The 19,213-nt window shown below is 34.3% G+C and overlaps 1 protein-coding gene across 1 annotated transcript in view; it reads right to left on the bottom strand.

The window, feature by feature from the left end:
• The window catches only part of kl-2 (dynein heavy chain 2, axonemal kl-2), an 80,612-nt gene that overhangs the window by 25,728 nt on the left and 35,671 nt on the right, over positions 1 to 19,213 (bottom strand). The window contains exons 17-35 of the mRNA XM_089635786.1: positions 17,323 to 17,602; positions 16,902 to 17,056; positions 15,771 to 15,946; positions 13,926 to 14,093; positions 13,461 to 13,628; positions 13,146 to 13,371; positions 12,340 to 12,459; positions 10,237 to 10,370; positions 9,149 to 9,419; positions 8,028 to 8,171; positions 6,752 to 6,850; positions 6,445 to 6,664; positions 5,237 to 5,399; positions 4,986 to 5,164; positions 4,704 to 4,896; positions 4,471 to 4,612; positions 3,935 to 4,072; positions 3,361 to 3,579; positions 2,965 to 3,208 (exon numbers count right to left, since the gene is read on the bottom strand). Coding sequence (XP_089491912.1) covers positions 2,965 to 3,208; positions 3,361 to 3,579; positions 3,935 to 4,072; positions 4,471 to 4,612; positions 4,704 to 4,896; positions 4,986 to 5,164; positions 5,237 to 5,399; positions 6,445 to 6,664; positions 6,752 to 6,850; positions 8,028 to 8,171; positions 9,149 to 9,419; positions 10,237 to 10,370; positions 12,340 to 12,459; positions 13,146 to 13,371; positions 13,461 to 13,628; positions 13,926 to 14,093; positions 15,771 to 15,946; positions 16,902 to 17,056; positions 17,323 to 17,602 — 3,439 coding nt within the window. The remainder of the gene's footprint in view (positions 1 to 2,964; positions 3,209 to 3,360; positions 3,580 to 3,934; positions 4,073 to 4,470; positions 4,613 to 4,703; positions 4,897 to 4,985; positions 5,165 to 5,236; positions 5,400 to 6,444; positions 6,665 to 6,751; positions 6,851 to 8,027; positions 8,172 to 9,148; positions 9,420 to 10,236; positions 10,371 to 12,339; positions 12,460 to 13,145; positions 13,372 to 13,460; positions 13,629 to 13,925; positions 14,094 to 15,770; positions 15,947 to 16,901; positions 17,057 to 17,322; positions 17,603 to 19,213) is intronic.

The raw sequence follows: 19,213 nt of genomic DNA, 5'->3' as shown, positions 1-19,213 counted from the left end.
TTAACCCTTTTGCTGCCCGAATGTAAACACAGATAGATACTCTCACGCCAAGGGTTTTTAGAATTTTTTATATTGCCTCATTATTTATTATCCTCAGCACTTAGAGATTGTAAATCATTACCAAAACAAAAAAAACTTGTTTACGTTACACTCTTGAAAAGTCTAAGCAAGATATCTTTATGAATTGATGCATTATTTGACGAATAAAAACTATCTATGAAACATCAACAAACTTCGACCCGCCGCCATTATCAAATCAGTAATCTCACCAACACATACAGACATACTATAGTAATATCAGTACTCACGTCTCTGTAGTGGGACCACTGCGACGGCTCACCATTTCACACGATTCACTTGTGATAATATTATTGTTTAAGCTTCATTATTTATTCAACTTTTATTTACAGTTTCTTATCGTATTATTTATGTTAATAGTTTTTATTCGAATGGTAGACTTTAAAACAGGGATGAATACACAATGCCACATTACACTGGGAACACATATATCGAGCCATTTTTCTGCGGCTTTGTTTAAGTTTTGTATTCGCACAAACATGGCAGGCTCTGTATGGCTTGGATTGTTTTGATGTTGCCGGTATTGGCTCAGGCATATGGTTTACAACTTCTTTTGAAAGCAGACGTAATGGTGTGTCATGATGAGACGAATGAGGAGTTGAGTCGATTTGATTTTTTTTGTGGTGTTTTGCGATTAATTGTCTTATCACACATAACTGATAATCGGGGAAGCTCATACCTGCATTTTTTATGCTATTGTGTACAATAAAAGAATTTAACAGATATAAATCAATAATATGGAAAAAAAGCTTTTTATACCACTTAATGGACTTTCGCAAGCAACTTACTCCAGTTAACATCATGTCTGCCTTATCCACTAAACCCATATGCTTATTGTAATCCTGAATGCAATTGGGTTTGCATATTTTTTGTCCCATTCTTAAATTTGTTTTTCCCGTTGGGGAAATAGTGTGGTCGTGTAAAGAGCTGAGCATGTATATTTCCCTCTTATCATGCCATTTTAGAGCCATCAATGGCCCGCAGCTCTTTGTTACCATTTCCCCCTTCTTCAGTTTGTCAAATTTTGGCATGTATTTCCTATTTTTTCGCACCGTTCCGCAAGCATTGGTTTTATTTTCATGCAGGTATTTAAATAGTGTAGGACTGGTATACCAGTTATCAACATAAAGTTTGTGTCCCTTATCTAGATAATCTCTAAGTAGAGTTGTCACAACAGCTCCCGAGGCGCCTATACATTGATTATCAGTGACGTCGGTTCCATCACCACAATAAACAATGAAATCTAAAACATAACCCGTCAGTACATCACACAAAACAAACATTTTTATCCCAAACCGGTGGCGTTTGGAAGGAATAAATTGTTTAAATTTTAATCGTCCTTTAAAAACAACCATGCTCTCGTCGATGCAAAGATTTTCAAAGGGAGTAAAAGTTTCTTTAAATATCTTACAAGTCGGATTAACGAGTAATCTTATTTTGTGCAATTTGTCGCCAGGAATTTGTGTATCGTGGTCAGAAATATGTAACATGCTCAGTAATATTTGATACCTATTTCTGGGCATCGTTTTACCAAAAATGGCACTCGTAAGAAGAGGATCTGTCGACCAATGCTCTTCTATTGAATGATGTTTATTTCGTGTCATCAGCATTGATATGGCAAAAAATACATACATCTCACTAATTGAAGTATCAACCCATTTACGAAGCCTTGATTGTTCAGACACAAATTTTTTCTGTATTGTTGCTGCGTAATATTTATTAGTTTGAGATACAATATCAGTCATAATATTTGTATTTAAAAAATGCTCAAAAAAATTCACTTCCTCGGAATTTTCCGACAAAAGAGGAGAAGAGTTTACGCCAGAAGGGAAATCATCGAAGTCGTGAATAATCGGAACAAAATGATCCGATGTCCAAGTGTTCATGTCAAAACCAGTCTGACTTGATGTGCTGGGTTCGTCCAAGAGTTGATCATTAGATTCAACAATATTTTCAGCGTGTACTCCTTCATTTATACTGCTTACTTCACTGGCGGAATCACACTCACTGTCACTAAATTCACAGTCAGAGTCAAGATCGAGACAATATTCTCTTATTTGGTCATCAGACAAGTCACGTCGAGCCATGATGGAGGGTTACACAAAATAAAATATTAGGAAAAACGACAAATTAACACAATAATTAGTTTCCAAACACAGATAATTAAAATAAAATTTATATTAATATTTTTCACTCGAAAGGCGGATATAACAACTTATTTCATTTAAAATAAGAAAACATGTTGATTAACACAAATGTTATTTGCACTAAAAATATTACTAGTTAATAAAAACAATTTGTTAAAATAATAACGTTAGAACCATGATTCGTTGCAGATTCTAAGTATTCGCGAACCGTCGAGATAAGAAGGAACCACGTGAAGCACTAACACAGCTACGCGCGCGCGGGGAATTCAAACACTGGCAGGGGAAATATTGTAGTCTCCAGTTTGACGAGGTCTTTTATTATATAAACAAAATCATTTGTCACATCTGTGTAGAGATGTCGCTAGATAAAAGTTCAAATTATTTTTTAAGCCCGAGTTTTGCGCCATCTATACAGAAAGTTCCGAGATATCGCAAGTTGAAATTAAAATCATGTATGTTTGCGCATGGCAGCGAGAGCTCGGAATCTTGAATCAAACATAGATGCGCACGGCAGCCTCCGGGTTAAATTCAAATGGGATGGCGATATACAATTTCAAGCGAGTTAAGATAAGAGAGACAGAGCGCATGCTAAATGAGCCAGAACCAAGTCAGTGGTGACATTGGTTTACAATCACATCTTTATGAAAGGCATTTCTAATGCTCTTCTTCATTCAACGTCTCAAGCATATCAACGATATTCATGCAGCCAAAAATTATTGTAGAACAAATTAATATGTACCTTGACAAATAGTTCTCATTACGGAGGATATGACGCCATCAGTCCACTCTCCAGTAGCGAGGTTGTATTCCCCGTACAGCTCAGCCAAGTTAAGTGCCTTTGGATTTATTGGATAATATCTGACCAATTCAAAGCCTGGTTTATTCTCCCTTTTCAAGCGAGTCAGGGTATTCAACAGGATCCTCCATGTCACTGACTTGGCAGTGTTTGTGTCGCCAAGGACCATGGTTGAATGACGAGAATTCTGTCATATAACACAATAAGAAAAATGAATCTTTACAACTTCTCTGAACTTAAAACACTAGCTTGTCACATGCAGAAAAAGAATTGAACACATATGTTTGAATTATTAAGTAGGTATGAATATTAAAATCTACTAAGTGGAAGTGAAAGTACCTTTGTTTCCATGACTTGTATTACTTTAAGCAATCCAATAGCTATAGTTTGCAGTCCAACTAATTTCATTTCTGCAATGATACCATTATGAATCATTTCATAGTCCACAACTGGGGCTGAGCTGTCAGGAAAAATGTCCTTAATTATACCATCAAAGAGTGGTACATCCTTAGCTGTTAGTCTTGCCGTGTTCATATCCCTCATAGCCAATATCACAATCTGTAATATACAAAACAACCTGGTGAAGTAATTTAAAAAAAAAACCTTGGTGAGATTGTCTGTACCTGTTTTGTATTAGGCCCATCCACATGTACACTTTGGAGCGTACTTCACGCTGCCCGGGGCCGTCTCACAAAAAAGCTCACAATGGACTGCGCTGTAAACCATTACCTCATTTTCGCATTTTACTTTTCTGCGCTGCGGCCTGGAGTGGCGCGCGGTACCGTCGCTCCAAAGTGGATGCTATTGTCACATTATGATTCAAACTGTCTTTGGTATTATTGTTTAATTATGGGCGTCAAATAAAGCATATGTTGTGTTTTTGATTTACATTGAAAGAGCGTATTAGCCTTACCTCCATTTCAGGCAGGTGAGGATGAGTCCTCCTCTTAACACCAGCATATCGTAACAGAGCTACCATAGAACGCAGCCCAAAATCATAGTGATCTTGTTTAGACAATTGTCTCTTGCAGAGTTCATAGAGGGTAAACACCTGTAATACATAAATATCACTATACATCTTATTTTATTAAAAAAATCAGTAAGCTATGTTTGTGTTTCCAAAACTCGAAAAATATTCAACAGATATCGCTGAAAATTTCAAAGTTTGTTCTTATTAGTGTCCGGAGTATTTAGAGAGTGGTTTAAATGGTAGAAAAAGTCGGGGACGCCCGAGGAATACTTAACGCAATATCTCGAAGAAGTCTAATTAAATTCGATGTAATATAGTTTTTTAACAGTAAAATTGTAGTATATAGTAGTGAATGGAGGAAGAAGTCGGAGACGCCCGAGAAAGACACTAGCAAAATCCAAGCATTGAGGGGTCCACTAGTAGAAATAATAGAAATAAAGAGTAATAAATTCATTTATGTACACGGAGGATTTATAAACCTTTTTAGCGGCACTCTTATATTCTTGAAAGCCATCACTGAAAAGTGTGTTTTCGGCAATGATAAGATTGTCCGGAACACACATGGATATAGGACGAAACATAGACTTTAGATTGTCAGGTAATTCTGTTCTCCCGGCATATCTGTAATGAACCAAAACACAAAAAATATGTTTGTAATAATTGTTTTATTTATATGTAATTGTTTCAGTGTAGGAATGATTTAAGTACTAACCCAGGATTCATAGTAATGAAAATACCGCAGGCATTGATAAGTTTTATTTCACAGCCTTCGAATACAAATCGCTTCAAGCCTTGAGAAACGGCGAGCAAGACGCATAGAATCTGCTGCGCCACCACTGAGAGCACTTCTATGTTGATGCGATTGAATTCATCAAAACACCCCCAGCAGCCAGACTGTGCAATACCTAAAATATTTAAGGTTAATAACTCATATAAAGAAAATAGCTAGGAATTACCTGGAACGCCTAATGTGTATTTGAAGTCAAGAATTTACCTGCATAACATTTAGCCATACTCTTGTAGTCAAGTCCATCAGAACAGTTGGTGACCACGACCCATCTGGCCAGAGCTCTGCCTAGGTCTTTTACAGTCTCCGTTTTACCTGTCCCAGCGGGGCCTTGAGGACTGCCCCCTCGAAAAAGGTTCAAGGCTGTCGTCAGGGTAATGTAACACCTACAGAAATAATAAATAAATCATCATAAGGTATTGTGATGTGGACAAAATGAAGTGGTATGTTTTACAAACCTGTCAGTGAGAGGTGTAATAACCAGCCTGCCGGAGTTGCCGATATACTCGTACGTGTAATAGAATTGGGTATTAGTCTGTCGGATTACACAGTCATCTTTACCCGTATCCCAGAAGAACTTCAATTGGGAAAACCAATCAAAAGATGTCACATCTATACAACCTTGAAAAATAATAATAAAAAACATAATGTTAAGGCTCTGGTATATAAGCAACTATTTATAACAATTTCTTGCCAGCAAGGTATTCCTGTCAAGATTTCCATATTTTCGATCTAGATTGCACAATACAGTGGTGCATTGCTTATTCTTGTATACATACTTGCCGGTGAGTTCGCTCGGCTACTGAGATTATGATAATATTACCGGGCCTAATATATTTCCTTTTCGCTCTGTTACATACGTGTCTCTGATCGATGCGATTAATACATATATATTTTTTTTTTATTACTAGCTGTACTCCGCCACGCGTTGCTGTGGCTCAGTCTGTGTAGATAAAAAACAATAATGTGTGTTGCTTTTACGTCCAACAGATGGTTCAGTTTTTTAAAAACAAGCATGTTTGTCCAACAGATTAAGCTGTTTTTACCTGTCATAGGTGACATCTATATAATATAGGTATATAAAAACTCACACGTATTCTAAGTCTATTTCTCGTTTAGAAGCACCTTTGTCACTAAAAATTTGGCACTCATTACTCACTTATCTTATAAAGCTTATCCCTCGAGCGCATTTCAATGACAGCTAGTGCGTTGACTTTAAGTCTAAGCATTACTCACTTATCTTATAAAGCTTATCCACCACATCTCTCGAGTGTATTTCAATGACTGCTAGTGCGTTGACTTTAAGTCTAAGCATTACTGACTTATCTTATAAAGCTTATCCACCACATCCCTCGAGTGTATTTCAATGACTGCTAGTGCATTGACTTTAAGTCTAAGCATTACTCACTTATCTTATAAAGCTTATCCACCACATCTCTCGAGTGTATTTCAATGACTGCTAGTGCGTTGACTTTAAGTCTAAGCATTACTCACTTATCTTATAAAGCTTATCCACCACATCCCTCGAGTGTATTTCAATGACTGCTAGTGCATTGACTTTAAGTCTAAGCATTACTCACTTATCTTATAAAGCTTATCCACCACATCCCTCGAGTGTATTTCAATGACTGCTAGTGCATTGACTTTAAGTCTAAGCATTACTCACTTATCTTATAAAGCTTATCCACCACATCCCTCGAGTGTATTTCAATGACTGCTAATGCATTGACTTTAAGTCTAAGCATTTTGGGAATATCTTTACGACTCATGACCAGCAGAGTTTGCAAAATGCGGTTCTGTTTCTTTCTTAGCTTCTTCATGGGCTTTCTCTCTCCCGCCAGCCTGCATAGGCAAAGGTGACGGATACAGTCGCTTGTCCATTGCATCTACAAAACCAAACATCTCTAATGTAATGCACCTAAATTTTAAATACAAGATAAAATTGATAAAGCGGTTAATGTGTTATGTCATACCTTACTACAAGTAATTCCCAACTGTCCTGGCCACTCATTGATCCATTTTTCTCTCTGAACTCCGGCCTTCTTTAACGCAGCCCTTGTTAGAAGCAAAGTCTAAAATAAAATATTATGTTATTTAAAAAACTCGTATCCTTATCAATTAAGGCTGTCATCCCACGGGTCGGATGAAAGTATGCAGCAAATGTTGTGCAATGGATGTTGCATGGTCTCTACAAACAGCAACAATAATAATTGGGTAGTTTGTAGCCCAGTTAACTGCCGGTATTGCAGATGCCTGTTTTCACTTTTACCGCCATTACGCTGAATGTCATCATCGTCTCATTTGTCAAATTAACTCATAGAAACTATTATAATAAGTAATTTGATGTAATAATATAAATTATAATTTCACAGAAGGCTAAGAAAACGGCCGAATGGCGGGTAAACATATAAACAATAACAAACTACTTTGAGTCAAGCCAGTCATCAAGTGACGACGAAGTTGTGGAATTTTTTTGATATTATTAATGAGCCTAATTAATAAATTCATAAAAATATTTTTTACTAAAATATATGTTATAAATAAGCATGATTTACCCCCTCCCCAGGAACCATTTATTGGATAACCAACACCGCTGAGGTTTGCTACGTTTTGTGACTTTTGGTATCTGGGTTCATTAGATGACGTGTGTTCAGGAGCGCCTGCCTACAAGCTGCGTAGGGTACCAGGTTGGGAGAGGTTTTTTTGGGGAGACCCTTTGACCTCTCCAACTGGTATCTTGACCCATCACCTATCTCCACAGTAGGAGGGATATATTCATACTCCTGGACACACTGATCCCTAGATTCCTACCCACGCCTCATACCTTTTTCCTTCCCAGAACTTTCTCTCACCCCCTTTCCTTAAAAAGACCCTCCACATAGCAGCCCCAAAGGTGACATGGGCCTTTGGAAATTATTTCCTCATAGACTCCAATGTGGGATTAATGTAAAAAAACCAAATGATAATTAGAAGTTCATTATGGGATATCGGTGGTGACGCGATAAATAACGAGCTTCTGCTGAAACCACATACCGCAGGCTGTATACAAGTATGTCGCATCATTCTCACTCCCCACCCCCTGACCCCGTTTCCTGGCCCCAATATGTACAAATATATGGAACAGTGGGCTTTTGGTATACAGCAACCTTATAGCACTGGGTTTTTGTCGATTCCTTACCGACCCATGGGACAACGGCCTAAGTAAATAAAATTATTGACTATTATTACGAGATTTTGATAGTCTCTTACCATTTTGAGCACAGCTCTCATACTAATTTCCAAGTTACTTAGCCAAATTTCAGCCGGTCCATCCAATATCACATTTCCCTTCCATTCTAACGTTTCACCATCCTCTGACATCATGCCCTTTGCTACTGGTACTCCAGCGTTTGTCTATAATAATACATAATAATTTTTTATTCCAGGATTTGGTGTTGGGTTTGGTTTGGTTTGGGTTGGTGTAATCCCACAACTCCCACATAATTATGGTGCAACCCCACATGTCCCACATGATATACAAATAAAACAGGAATAATTAAAAATTAATAAATATATACACAATCAAATTAAATAAACAATTATGTCGGGTCACCAACGTGTTGGTGGAGGACATTAGGCGTATCCTGGCTCCTGTGACCGGTGTCTCATCAGGACAAAATCCATCAAGTATCATCAGAACAATACCTCATAAACAAATAATTATACATTATTATAAACATTACTTAGTTCTTATTTTTGGAATAACTTTTATTGAGTAAAACCTCAAATTGTAATATTTAAATATTGAAAACAATATTAGTGATTTTTTTAAACAAAAATCTGAAACAGAAAAATCAGAAAAGGAAACGGTCACATCTGGGACTTATTCCAAAAATAATAATTCATTTCTAGACTTGTAGAAAAAGTCAATAGATGTCGCACATTAAAAATAAAAACAATAAGATAGGTTTATCTAAAAGACGCTGTCTAAGATTGCATTTAGTTCGGGTTGAATCTTGCGATCATACATAAAGATAGTTGCCAATAAAAATGTGCGGTGAAGAAAATGAAGACAATGTTGGTAGTTCTTATTCGAAGTATGATACAGTTAAAAGTGACCGAGTAGGATAGGGTCCCATTAGCGCAGTTGGTAGAGCATTGTCCCGGAAAGACAAGGGTCCTGGGTTCGAGTCCCAGATGTGACCGTTTCCTTTTCTGATTTTTCTGTTTCAGATTTTCGTTTAAAAAAATCACTAATATTGTCTTCAATATTTAAATATTACTTAGTTCCTTTGCTGATTACGATTACATAATTAGCTGAGATTGCACCTACTAATATTACAAAAACCATGTATGTACCATGACAGAAACAGAATATAGAGGATTTATACCTTATCGAGTATCATTTTATTCAAATTGTCAAATAACTTCTTAAGATGCGTCTGAATCAAATGTGGTTTTTTGGAATTGCCAAGGATTTCCAATAGATCATCGTTGGAAATAAAATAAAAACGGGGGAAGAGCATTCTCTTGGTCTCCAGATATCTTTCCAATGTTCTCTGAATACTCTCCAAGTCATCAATGATTTTGTTTAGATTGTTTAGTAGAAATGGAGATGGCTTGTAGAAGCATGCTTCAATTGCATTTTTTCCTTTGTACATACTGAAAAAAAAAATTAACACATTTTTACTTTTCTTTTTTTTTTCAATACAAACATACGTGATGTGACGCATGTATGTCACAAAATATTCCTATCAACTTTTTCTAGTTGTACCAAGATAACATAACACAATATGTTAACACACCTCTTGTATGAGGTCTCGAAACGTCCGTGTCATAAACTTTTCTTTTTTTGTTTAAATTTAATTTAATGTTGTTATTATTTTAAATTTACATATATGTATTTTTTTAAATGATATTATTGTAAAGCTGCACATCTTGATACAGGAATGCCCTAGTGAGATGTGCAGAGTATGCTTTTTATGTAAAAACTGTTTTTTGAATTAAATAAATAAATAAATAAAATTAAAAAATTAAATAAATTTCGTATGTTCATTTCATATTGCTGTCTTTAGTATTTTTAAATCTTCAATATTTACACATGTCATTTACCTACTTCTACTATTTTTCATTACTGCTAAATACTTATTTACATTTTTTTTTGCCATTTTCATATTATTGCACCTTAAATTATTTGCAGGGCCGGCCCTATGCGGGCGCAAATGGAGCAGTCCTCTCCGGGCGCTGAATTTTCAAGGCGCCAAAGCGCTGATAATACCCAAAACCTAACACATTGCCCTTGAGATTATTTGCCCATTTGGCTCAGGGCTGGCCCTAATTATTTGTAATCTTCTCTGTAAATATCTGCGTATACACCATTTTTCATAGTCTCAAACATAACCTTCGCATAACTGTTTTATGGAGGCGGCTATGAAAAATAAAATAAATAATAATGATTGTTTTATGTGCATATACTAACTTGGATGTTATATCTCTCCATTCAGAAGATAAATCATCAAACTTCTGACTTTCTGCCGGTAATTGCTTCCTTATATCTTCACCAAAGAAAATGTTCTCCAAGTACAACCATCTCCGCTGGACTTGCAGTGCCACCTAATAAAAAGTTATGCCACAAATTGTTCAATTAATATTGTGTTATTAATTTAATTATTGAAGAACATAATATCAACAACTTTCAAAGAAAATCGGAAAAAGCACAGAAAATAAAAAGGTAACGGTCACAATTGGGTTCAAAGCTAGATCTTCTGGTCTTACCGAGACGGGTATCAGTACTAACTGAGCAATTGAGACCTCACTAAATTCAGTCATTTTTATCAATCTCACTAAGAATTTTTTGTTACATTGGAACAGTTAAAAATACAGGGTAATAAAATTAAAAAACAACGAAATATCAAAAAACGAATGTAAACAAAATCCCACATAGGCAAATCCTATGCGTGGGTATTAAAATAATTTGCAGCTGAAGTTTTTGATTTAAGTTTTTAAAGATATATACATAAAAAATTAAGTACAGAAAAAATATATAAAATGGAGTTATAAAGTAGATAAAATTAAAATAAAAAGGGTTAAATTCCATCTAGGAGTAAATACTATTTCAAGGGTGAGGACTGTTGTGACTTCAAGAAAAATATATCTATTTCAGATAAATTTAGACATGATTTGACAAAGACATGGCACTTGTGAATATTCAGCAACCCGTTAGGGTTTATTTTTTTATGAAATTGTTTGAATGTGTGTAAATAAATTTTAGAAATTGAAAGCTATAGGTTTATCTTAGGTCCAAAATATCACTTTCTTGGAACAATTGTTTGGAGGGGTAAGTATTGATTTTATTATACACTAGCTGCACCCCGCCATACGTTTCTGTGGCTCAGTCTGTCTGTGCAGATAGAGAAACAGTAGCGCGTGTTGCTTTTACATCCAACAGATGGCGCTGTTTTTCAAAAAAGCATGTTTGTCCAAAAGATGGTACTGTTTTAAAAAAATTGTTTTTACTTGCCATGGGAGACATCTATATATAAAATAAGTATATAAAACACATGCATATTCGAATACAACATTGTGTCAAAATTTCAAAGCAATCGATGAAGAAATTTCGGAGATTTGAGATATTGAACTAACGAACATTTACATTTTTATATAGATAGAGATGGCAAAATTTAGCATTAATTTTCAGATTTTTTAGTATTAATAATTGGAAATTTAGCGTTTTATAGCATTTTGAGGCATAATTTAGCGTTTTGTAGCAAAATAGAAAAAATTTATTTCCTGAATGTTTTTAGCGCATATTTTAAGTATTTTTGGTAAAATATATGTTTAACCTTCATTTGCAAGTATTTCCATGTGAAAGATTATAAATAATTAATTTTAATATTAAATTAATAAGGAAGGAAACTCAAGTACGGGTCGAACACAAACACAACAAATGCAGATTGCGATTAACATCAATAGGCGTAATTTATTTCGCACAATTTGTGTAATGTCAAAAAGCAATTTTAGCCTACAGTACAAAAATATTAAATATTTACACATAAAATAGTAACAGAATTATAAAAAATTGTAATGTAAATATCGATTTTTTGAAATTCTCACATATTATTTTAATACCCGGTATTTTCGGGAAATTCGCGCCTATTTCGCTAAATAGAATTATTTAGCTGAAATACGGCCAAAATCACATTTTTCGCGTTAATTCGCGAAATAGAAATCACTGGAAACACTTTCAAATGCCTTGAAACGCAAAGAAAACTTATAAATGCCCTATTTTCGAAACATAAATATTTTTTCGCGTTTTTAGTTAAAACGAAATTTTGCCATCTCTATATATAGATAATTTTGATATTGATTTTTTTGCAATTTCCAGGGGTCTTTCAAGTTATCCCAGTTGCGACTACATATTAGCGTTTCATTTTCTTGTCTTCATCTGTTTCATATTTTCATTAAGAATTGTGAATATATATTATCTTCCTCAATGATTACCTATTACAATGAAGTTTATAATCTTCAATAAGTTATCCATAATAAATTAAATTCAAAATCAATTAATGAAATCAGTGCTTACCTCAATGGCCTCGGCGACGTATCCAAGAGATTTTTCCCAGTACTCAACTTCAACAATGAAAGGCTCAACATATTTAGTAGACTTCATTGAAGATAGTAATACTTGATGGTCTTCTAGAAACTAATATTTTTTAACTAAAATTATACTGTCTCCTCTTGATACATAACAGTTGTTCTCTCTCACTAATCCGCTACCCCAACTACCGGGCAAGTGTTCAATTAGTTAACGCGGCAGATTATATTGCATACATAATAATGCTAAAAATTAAAACAGATATTTCATAAAAACAAACACTGCCATCGATCATTCCTAAAATATATATTTTTTTTATTTAAAGTCATGTTTATTCTTGCGACATGACTTTTTTTTTAAAATTACAATACAAAAAATGTGGCAGAATGAAAATAACACAAAGAAAGGCAACATTTGCTAAAATACAAAGAGAAAACTAACCAAAATGTCTTAAAACAACAATAATGAATACTGGTGACTGGTAACATGGTCAGTGAGAGCAGGCTATACGGCCGCTCCTGGCGCCGACTTGCCAAGGAGCTAAGGAGCCAAGGCTAACACCTAACACAAAGCCCTTGAGGTTTTACTAGCGCCAGGCAATATTTGGCTCAAGGCCGGCCCTGATAACACAATCCGTCGGTGTACAAAGCTTGGCGCTCGTATCTCGGCAGGCGACAGATTACTGAATTTAACATACAAATTATAGAGCTTGATTGTCGGACTTGTCAGATAATTGAGCGGCGGATTACTGAGATATTACTGTATTATTATATCTGTTGAATTTTATCATTTACCTGGCTAACTTCGTCCACACTCTTAATCCTATATATATTATCCCTGTGGTACTCCATCTCATACATGGTGTTTCCCCAAACATCTGTTATTAGTTTCAGGCCAGTCTCAATGTTCAGTTCCATAGTGGCCGCTGTGGAAATTTCCGATATCTCTTCAGAGTAAGCTTGGAAATTCAACTTTATGATTACTTCCAGTTTGAAGTCTGGCGAATTCTGATCAAAATCACTGTAGATATTAAAAACGATAATTTAATAATGTATTCAATTACCTGTACAACTATGTATTCTATATATGGTAAACTCTTGAATACGAACCTATTCATAAGAGTCCTTATTCTATCCCAATGCCGTTCCCTCATGCAAGGATTTTTAAGATCTCCCAAAAGTGGAATTGTTCGACGGAACGCATCAACTTTGGTCCTTGTGAAATCGATAATGCTCCACTCTTTATCTTTCAGTTGACGGCTCAATCGATTAAATGACCTGAAAAAATTATTCACATTTATATTACAGAACACTTGGAAAGAAATTATGTACATATTATGCAAAACTTTGAACGTGATGCTGTATCGCATCTTCCTACCGAAACTAAAAGAAATATTATACCATAAAAATTACAAATATCAATTTTCTTCCCTGCGATCCCATTGCCGGGATTGTCGCATTCACCGTGCGAGTAATCCTGAAATGATATTTATTTATGGAAATGTTCCAAAATAGGTAGAAAATATATGGCTTTGAATCACACTGACTAAACAAAGTAAATGAATAGTATTTTACCTAAATAAATTTTGAACTGTTTCTTCGATCTCCTCAGTTTCCAGTGTCCAAAATGATCCAGATTTGTATTTATCCCAAGCAGTTTCCCACTTGTTGACCAAGTCCCAAACCTCTTCCAACTTTTCAAGTTCTTTTTCAATGGCCAATAACTCTTGATTCACTGGCAAGCTACGACATAAGAAAAAAACATTTACTCAATAGTTTGAGGCCAAATTCGAAATCACAATAATATGCAGATTGTGCGTACATAACAAGTCTCGTATAGGCTGAGATCTAAATAGCTTCCGCACAGTCAATGTATAGAACTAGATTCATTTTCTTTTCATAGTTTGAGACCACAAAACTCACAATAATATGCCAGGTTGTAGATTGTGCATACGTAACAAGAATATCATAACAAGCCTCATATAGGCTGAGATTTAACCTTTCAGCGGGCGCGTTGAGAAATTTCCCTTGAGCGGGCGCTTGTCGTAAATTTTACGTCATCAAGTTTTCTCCATGTAAGTGGTGTTTTCTTTATACAAACGTTAGGGAATTTCTTTAAGGATATGAAAAATCATAATAGGCAGTACATAAAAAAAAAATATTTGACTTTCTTAAAAAAACGAAGCAACACTCTAAACATGTTAATATTTCAAAACAAAATATTTTATCGACCTGTTTAGTCAGAATCAATATTCTCATCCTTACAATTGTTACAAACCACCTCAACTGAAGAATGGTTCTTGCATGTAAAGGACTGGCAACGGCAACACTTCATTGATGCTGAGGATCTTTTCTTATCCAGTGCACATAACCGACAAACACCGCATTTTGGAATGCTTCCGTTTTCTTCTTCTGTTATCGGTTCAACTGCCCTACCGTAATTCACTTTGAGAAAAGCATTTATATCTTGCGGTAAATGTTTGACATTTGATTTGACTCTAGCATAGCTCGAAGCTCGATGCTTACAACTAAATCGCAAGAGTGGGGGAAGCGATAAGGCGCGTTTGTCGTAAATTTTACGACAGCGCGCCCGCTGGAAGGTTAAATAGTCAATGTACTAGAATTAGATTAATTTTCTCTTCATAGCTTGAGGTCACATTAAGGCATGCAAACTCACAATAATATCCCAAGATGCAGATTGTATATGCATAACAAACCTCATATACGCTGAGATCTAAAAAGCTTCTCCACAATCGATGTATTATTATTATTTATTTATTTAACGCCCAGAGGGCTTTTACATGTAGGTGGTACAATTTTGAAACATGAGAAAGAAATAATAAAAATAAAATTACATTCAAAAATAATATATGCAAGAAACAAAAATAAAAGAATAAGAACATAAATTTAAAAATACAGCGATTTGACTGGTTTACAAAAATACAACTTCCATTTAGGAATATGTAGTGTTGAAATAAATCTTTTACATGTTCCACAAAATTCTCAAAGTTAATATTAAATTTATTGATATCACCTAAGTATTGGTTTCCCGTATCCCATAGTGTGAAACCGTTGTATTGGGGAGTTCGCAATGTAATTGCGCTTAAGTGTGTTGCAGTGGAATAGTGTATTTTGTTGTGTTGTTATTGTAGGTATTCGTAAGTTTATGAGTTGCAGAAGTTCGCAACAGTCGAATTTAGAGTTTAGAATTTTTAATAAAAAAGTTAAGTCGTTTATTTTACGCCTGTCTTCCAATGTGTGTATTTTTAGAGTATTTAAGTATGGAATTAGATTATTTTTGAGGACACATCGGAATAAAAAAAATTGTATGACAGCCGCATAAAATCTTGATTTTGGCATGCCTGAATGTGACTCCAACAAAAAAGGATTTTTGTCATTGAATTAATGTGAAATCCAAACCTAAGATTAAACACATTTAGACCATTGATGATATTCTGTTCTGCATCTCTCATTTTCTTCAGTTTATCCCTTGTGGCCTTAAGCTGAGCTAGAGCATCTTTGGAGGTTAGGTCTTTGGACTTGGGCACTGCAGCAAGGAAGTCCTCCAAAAACTTGGCAGCATTGTCTTTGAACACCTAGAAAATGTCATCATAAGAAATAATGAGATCCTTATGTCTGAAAGGATTCTAATAGATACTGTTTATAACTTGATGAGATCTGTGATTCACAGACTTCCCAGAAAGTTATAATGAGATCTGTGATTCCCAGACTTCCCAGAAAGTTATAATGAGATCTGTGATTCCCAGACTTCCCAGAAAGTTATAATGAGATCTGTGATTCCCAGACTTCCCAGAAAGTTATAATGAGATCTCTTATGTCTGAAAGGATTCTAATGGATAACTGTTTATAATATAATGAGATCTGTGATTCCCAGACTTCCCAGAAAGTTATAATGAGATCTCTTATATCTGAAAGGATTCTAATGGATAACTGTTTATAACATAATGAGATCTGTGATTCCCAGACTTCCCAGAAAGTTATAATGAGATCTCTTATATCTGAAAGGATTCTAATGGATAACTGTTTATAACATAATGAGATCTGTGATTCCCAGACTTCCCAGAAAGTTATAATGAGATCTCTTATGTCTGAAAGGATTCTTATGGATAACTGTTTATAACATAATGAGATATGTGATTCCCAGACTTCCCAGAAAGTTATAATGAGATCTCTTATGTCTGAAAGGATTCTTATGGATAACTGTTTATAACATAATGAGATATGTGATTCCCAGACTTCCCAGAAAGTTATAATGAGATCTCTTATATCTGAAAGGATTCTAATGGATAACTGTTTATAACATAATGAGATCTGTGATTCCCAGACTTCCCAGAAAGTTATAATGAGATCTCTTATGTCTGAAAGGATTCTTATGGATAACTGTTTATAACATAATGAGATATGTGATTCCCAGACTTCCCAGAAAGTTATAATGAGATCTCTTATATCTGAAAGGATTCTAATGGATAACTGTTTATAGCATAATGAGATCTGTGATTCCCAGAAAGTTATATTAAGGTTAGTTGATACCTGAGCTTGCTGCAACAAATCATTCTTGAAATACTCCATATTATTATTTAGATTCTTTTTAGCTCTTTCCAAAAGTGCCAAATACTCAATCCATGTAGGATCTATTTTGTCAAAATCATCGTACAGGTCTTCCAGATTCTGCACATTGAATTTAGCTGGGGGAGAAGGGATTAAAAAATAAAAATAATAATAAAAATAAAGTGTAAAAACTTTGAAGGAAAATGCAGGAGTAAGGTTGAGCAAAAAATAAACTTGGACGAAAAGAAAAAAAATAATAAAGACTAATAAAAAAAACCTTTGAACTATTATTAAACCTTTTAATAAATTTATTGCATTCTTTGATATGAATCTTACATTGTTAAATTTAACCTTACAGAAAAGCAGATAAATACATATCTAGATTACGTTAATCAGGCATCACCTAGAAGGTCTATGTAATCTCTCAGTGGCGGAAACTCAGATTCTTTGGTAGATTTTTCCCCCACGAGCTTTTCATAAGTCACAATAGATATTTGTAGCTCCTTTAAGTTCATAGGTTTGTACATAGCAGCCTTGCTGCTCTTGTCGATGTAGGTGTAAACAGCTTTCAGGTCTCTCCTCGCCACCTCTTGCAAATAATAGATAAACATTTGTTGCCATTCCATGCAGTGTTTCACAATAGAGGAACTCAAACCCATGTAGTTCAATTGCAGAATGTGAACCTGGAAAGAAAATTTTCATAAATAAAATACATTGTTATTTTCGACATGGGTATAGTAAACAGCTTTGAGATATTTTTCGCAATAATGGATAAAATTGAAATATTAGTCATAAAATGTTCAATGGAAGAAGTGTACTGATTATAATGTAAGATTATTTTAGAATGTGGTTTATACAAAAAATCACGAAAAAAAAAAAATTCTATGTATTGTGTAAAAAGACGATGACGCCTCTTCTTGCCACCTCTTACAAATAATAGACAAAAATACTTGTTGCCATTCTGTGTAATGATTGAAAATGAAGGAAGAACTCCAACCATAATATATGTAGTTTAATTTAAGAATGTGAACCTGGCTATATATATTTTTTATTTTTTTATTACAAGTAAATTATTTAACATTACAAATGATAACAATATGCAGACTTATATATTTTTTTTCATTATTATTCTACTACTCCTTAAGTTGAGCTCCAGGATCTCGTGTTTATGGAAGGAGTATTTACCTTTAGAGTAAAATAATGTTCTAATGATTTTTTTGAACAATAATCAAAAACTTATGAAATAAATACAAATATAATATTAACATAAGTACACAAATTAGAAAAATAGTTTTTTAAAGACAACTAAAATTATATATCTTTTTACAGATTAAGTAAGCGTAAGAAAATTAAGGGTATACTATATCATTATCCAATTTTAGGGACTTATAACTTTTTGAATTGTTCAAAATTCAAAGTTTCGGTTACACTAATTTTATTTTTGGACAACAATATATTGTACAATCTCACAACTAAATACAAATAGTGGTGCTGAGCCGTGGTAGTTCTAAGCATAGGGATGGCTAACAATTAGTTTTGAATCTATTACTTATGTTATCTGAGGGATGAATTTTATGTATAAAATATTCTTTATAAATTTGATATAAGGCAATTCTCTTATACAATTCTGTGATAGATGGTACATTAAATTCCCGAAATATCTCTAAAGTAGAGAAGTCGTATGATTTCCTAAAGATGATTTTTATAATTATTCTTTGAATTGAACTTATGGGCTGTAAGGAAGCCTTAAAAGCCCCTCTCTACTGCAATATGGACTGAATTAATGCGTAATAGACAATTTTGATAGTTTTCATTTGAAATGTTTCATATATTATAGAAAACATAGATAAGTTTTCTTATTCTTTCCACAGTGAGATTAATATGAGCTTTCCATTTAACATTTTTATCTATTAAGATTCCAAGATATTTTATATTAGATTTATGATTTAGTTTCGCGCAGTCCGTATTACATGTACCGTCATTTACACAATTTTTAGAATGAATTGTTATGTTAATTAGGTTATTTGGCACATCTTCTTGTAGAGTGAAAGGAATACAATATGTTTTTTTCTGTGTTGAGTGATAATAAATTGCCATCGAACCAATTTTTTATAACCTTCATGTCTTGCCATATGTGTAGTCAAGTTCACATACATACAGGTGAATTATATTTATATTCGACAAGCTGAGTTGGCATCGCATCTGGTTCCTACCCAGGCATCATGAGTTCAATTCCTGGGCAGGGTAAGTACCCCGTCACGACACAAGCAACATTTTAAGCTTACTGTGGTGGA

The sequence above is a fragment of the Hesperophylax consimilis genome, chromosome 9, assembly GCF_061612785.1.
Source record: "Hesperophylax consimilis isolate HC1 chromosome 9, BYU_Hcon_1.0, whole genome shotgun sequence".
NCBI lineage: Eukaryota > Metazoa > Arthropoda > Insecta > Trichoptera > Limnephilidae > Hesperophylax > Hesperophylax consimilis.
This window is presented reverse-complemented; position numbering and strand designations above follow the sequence as displayed.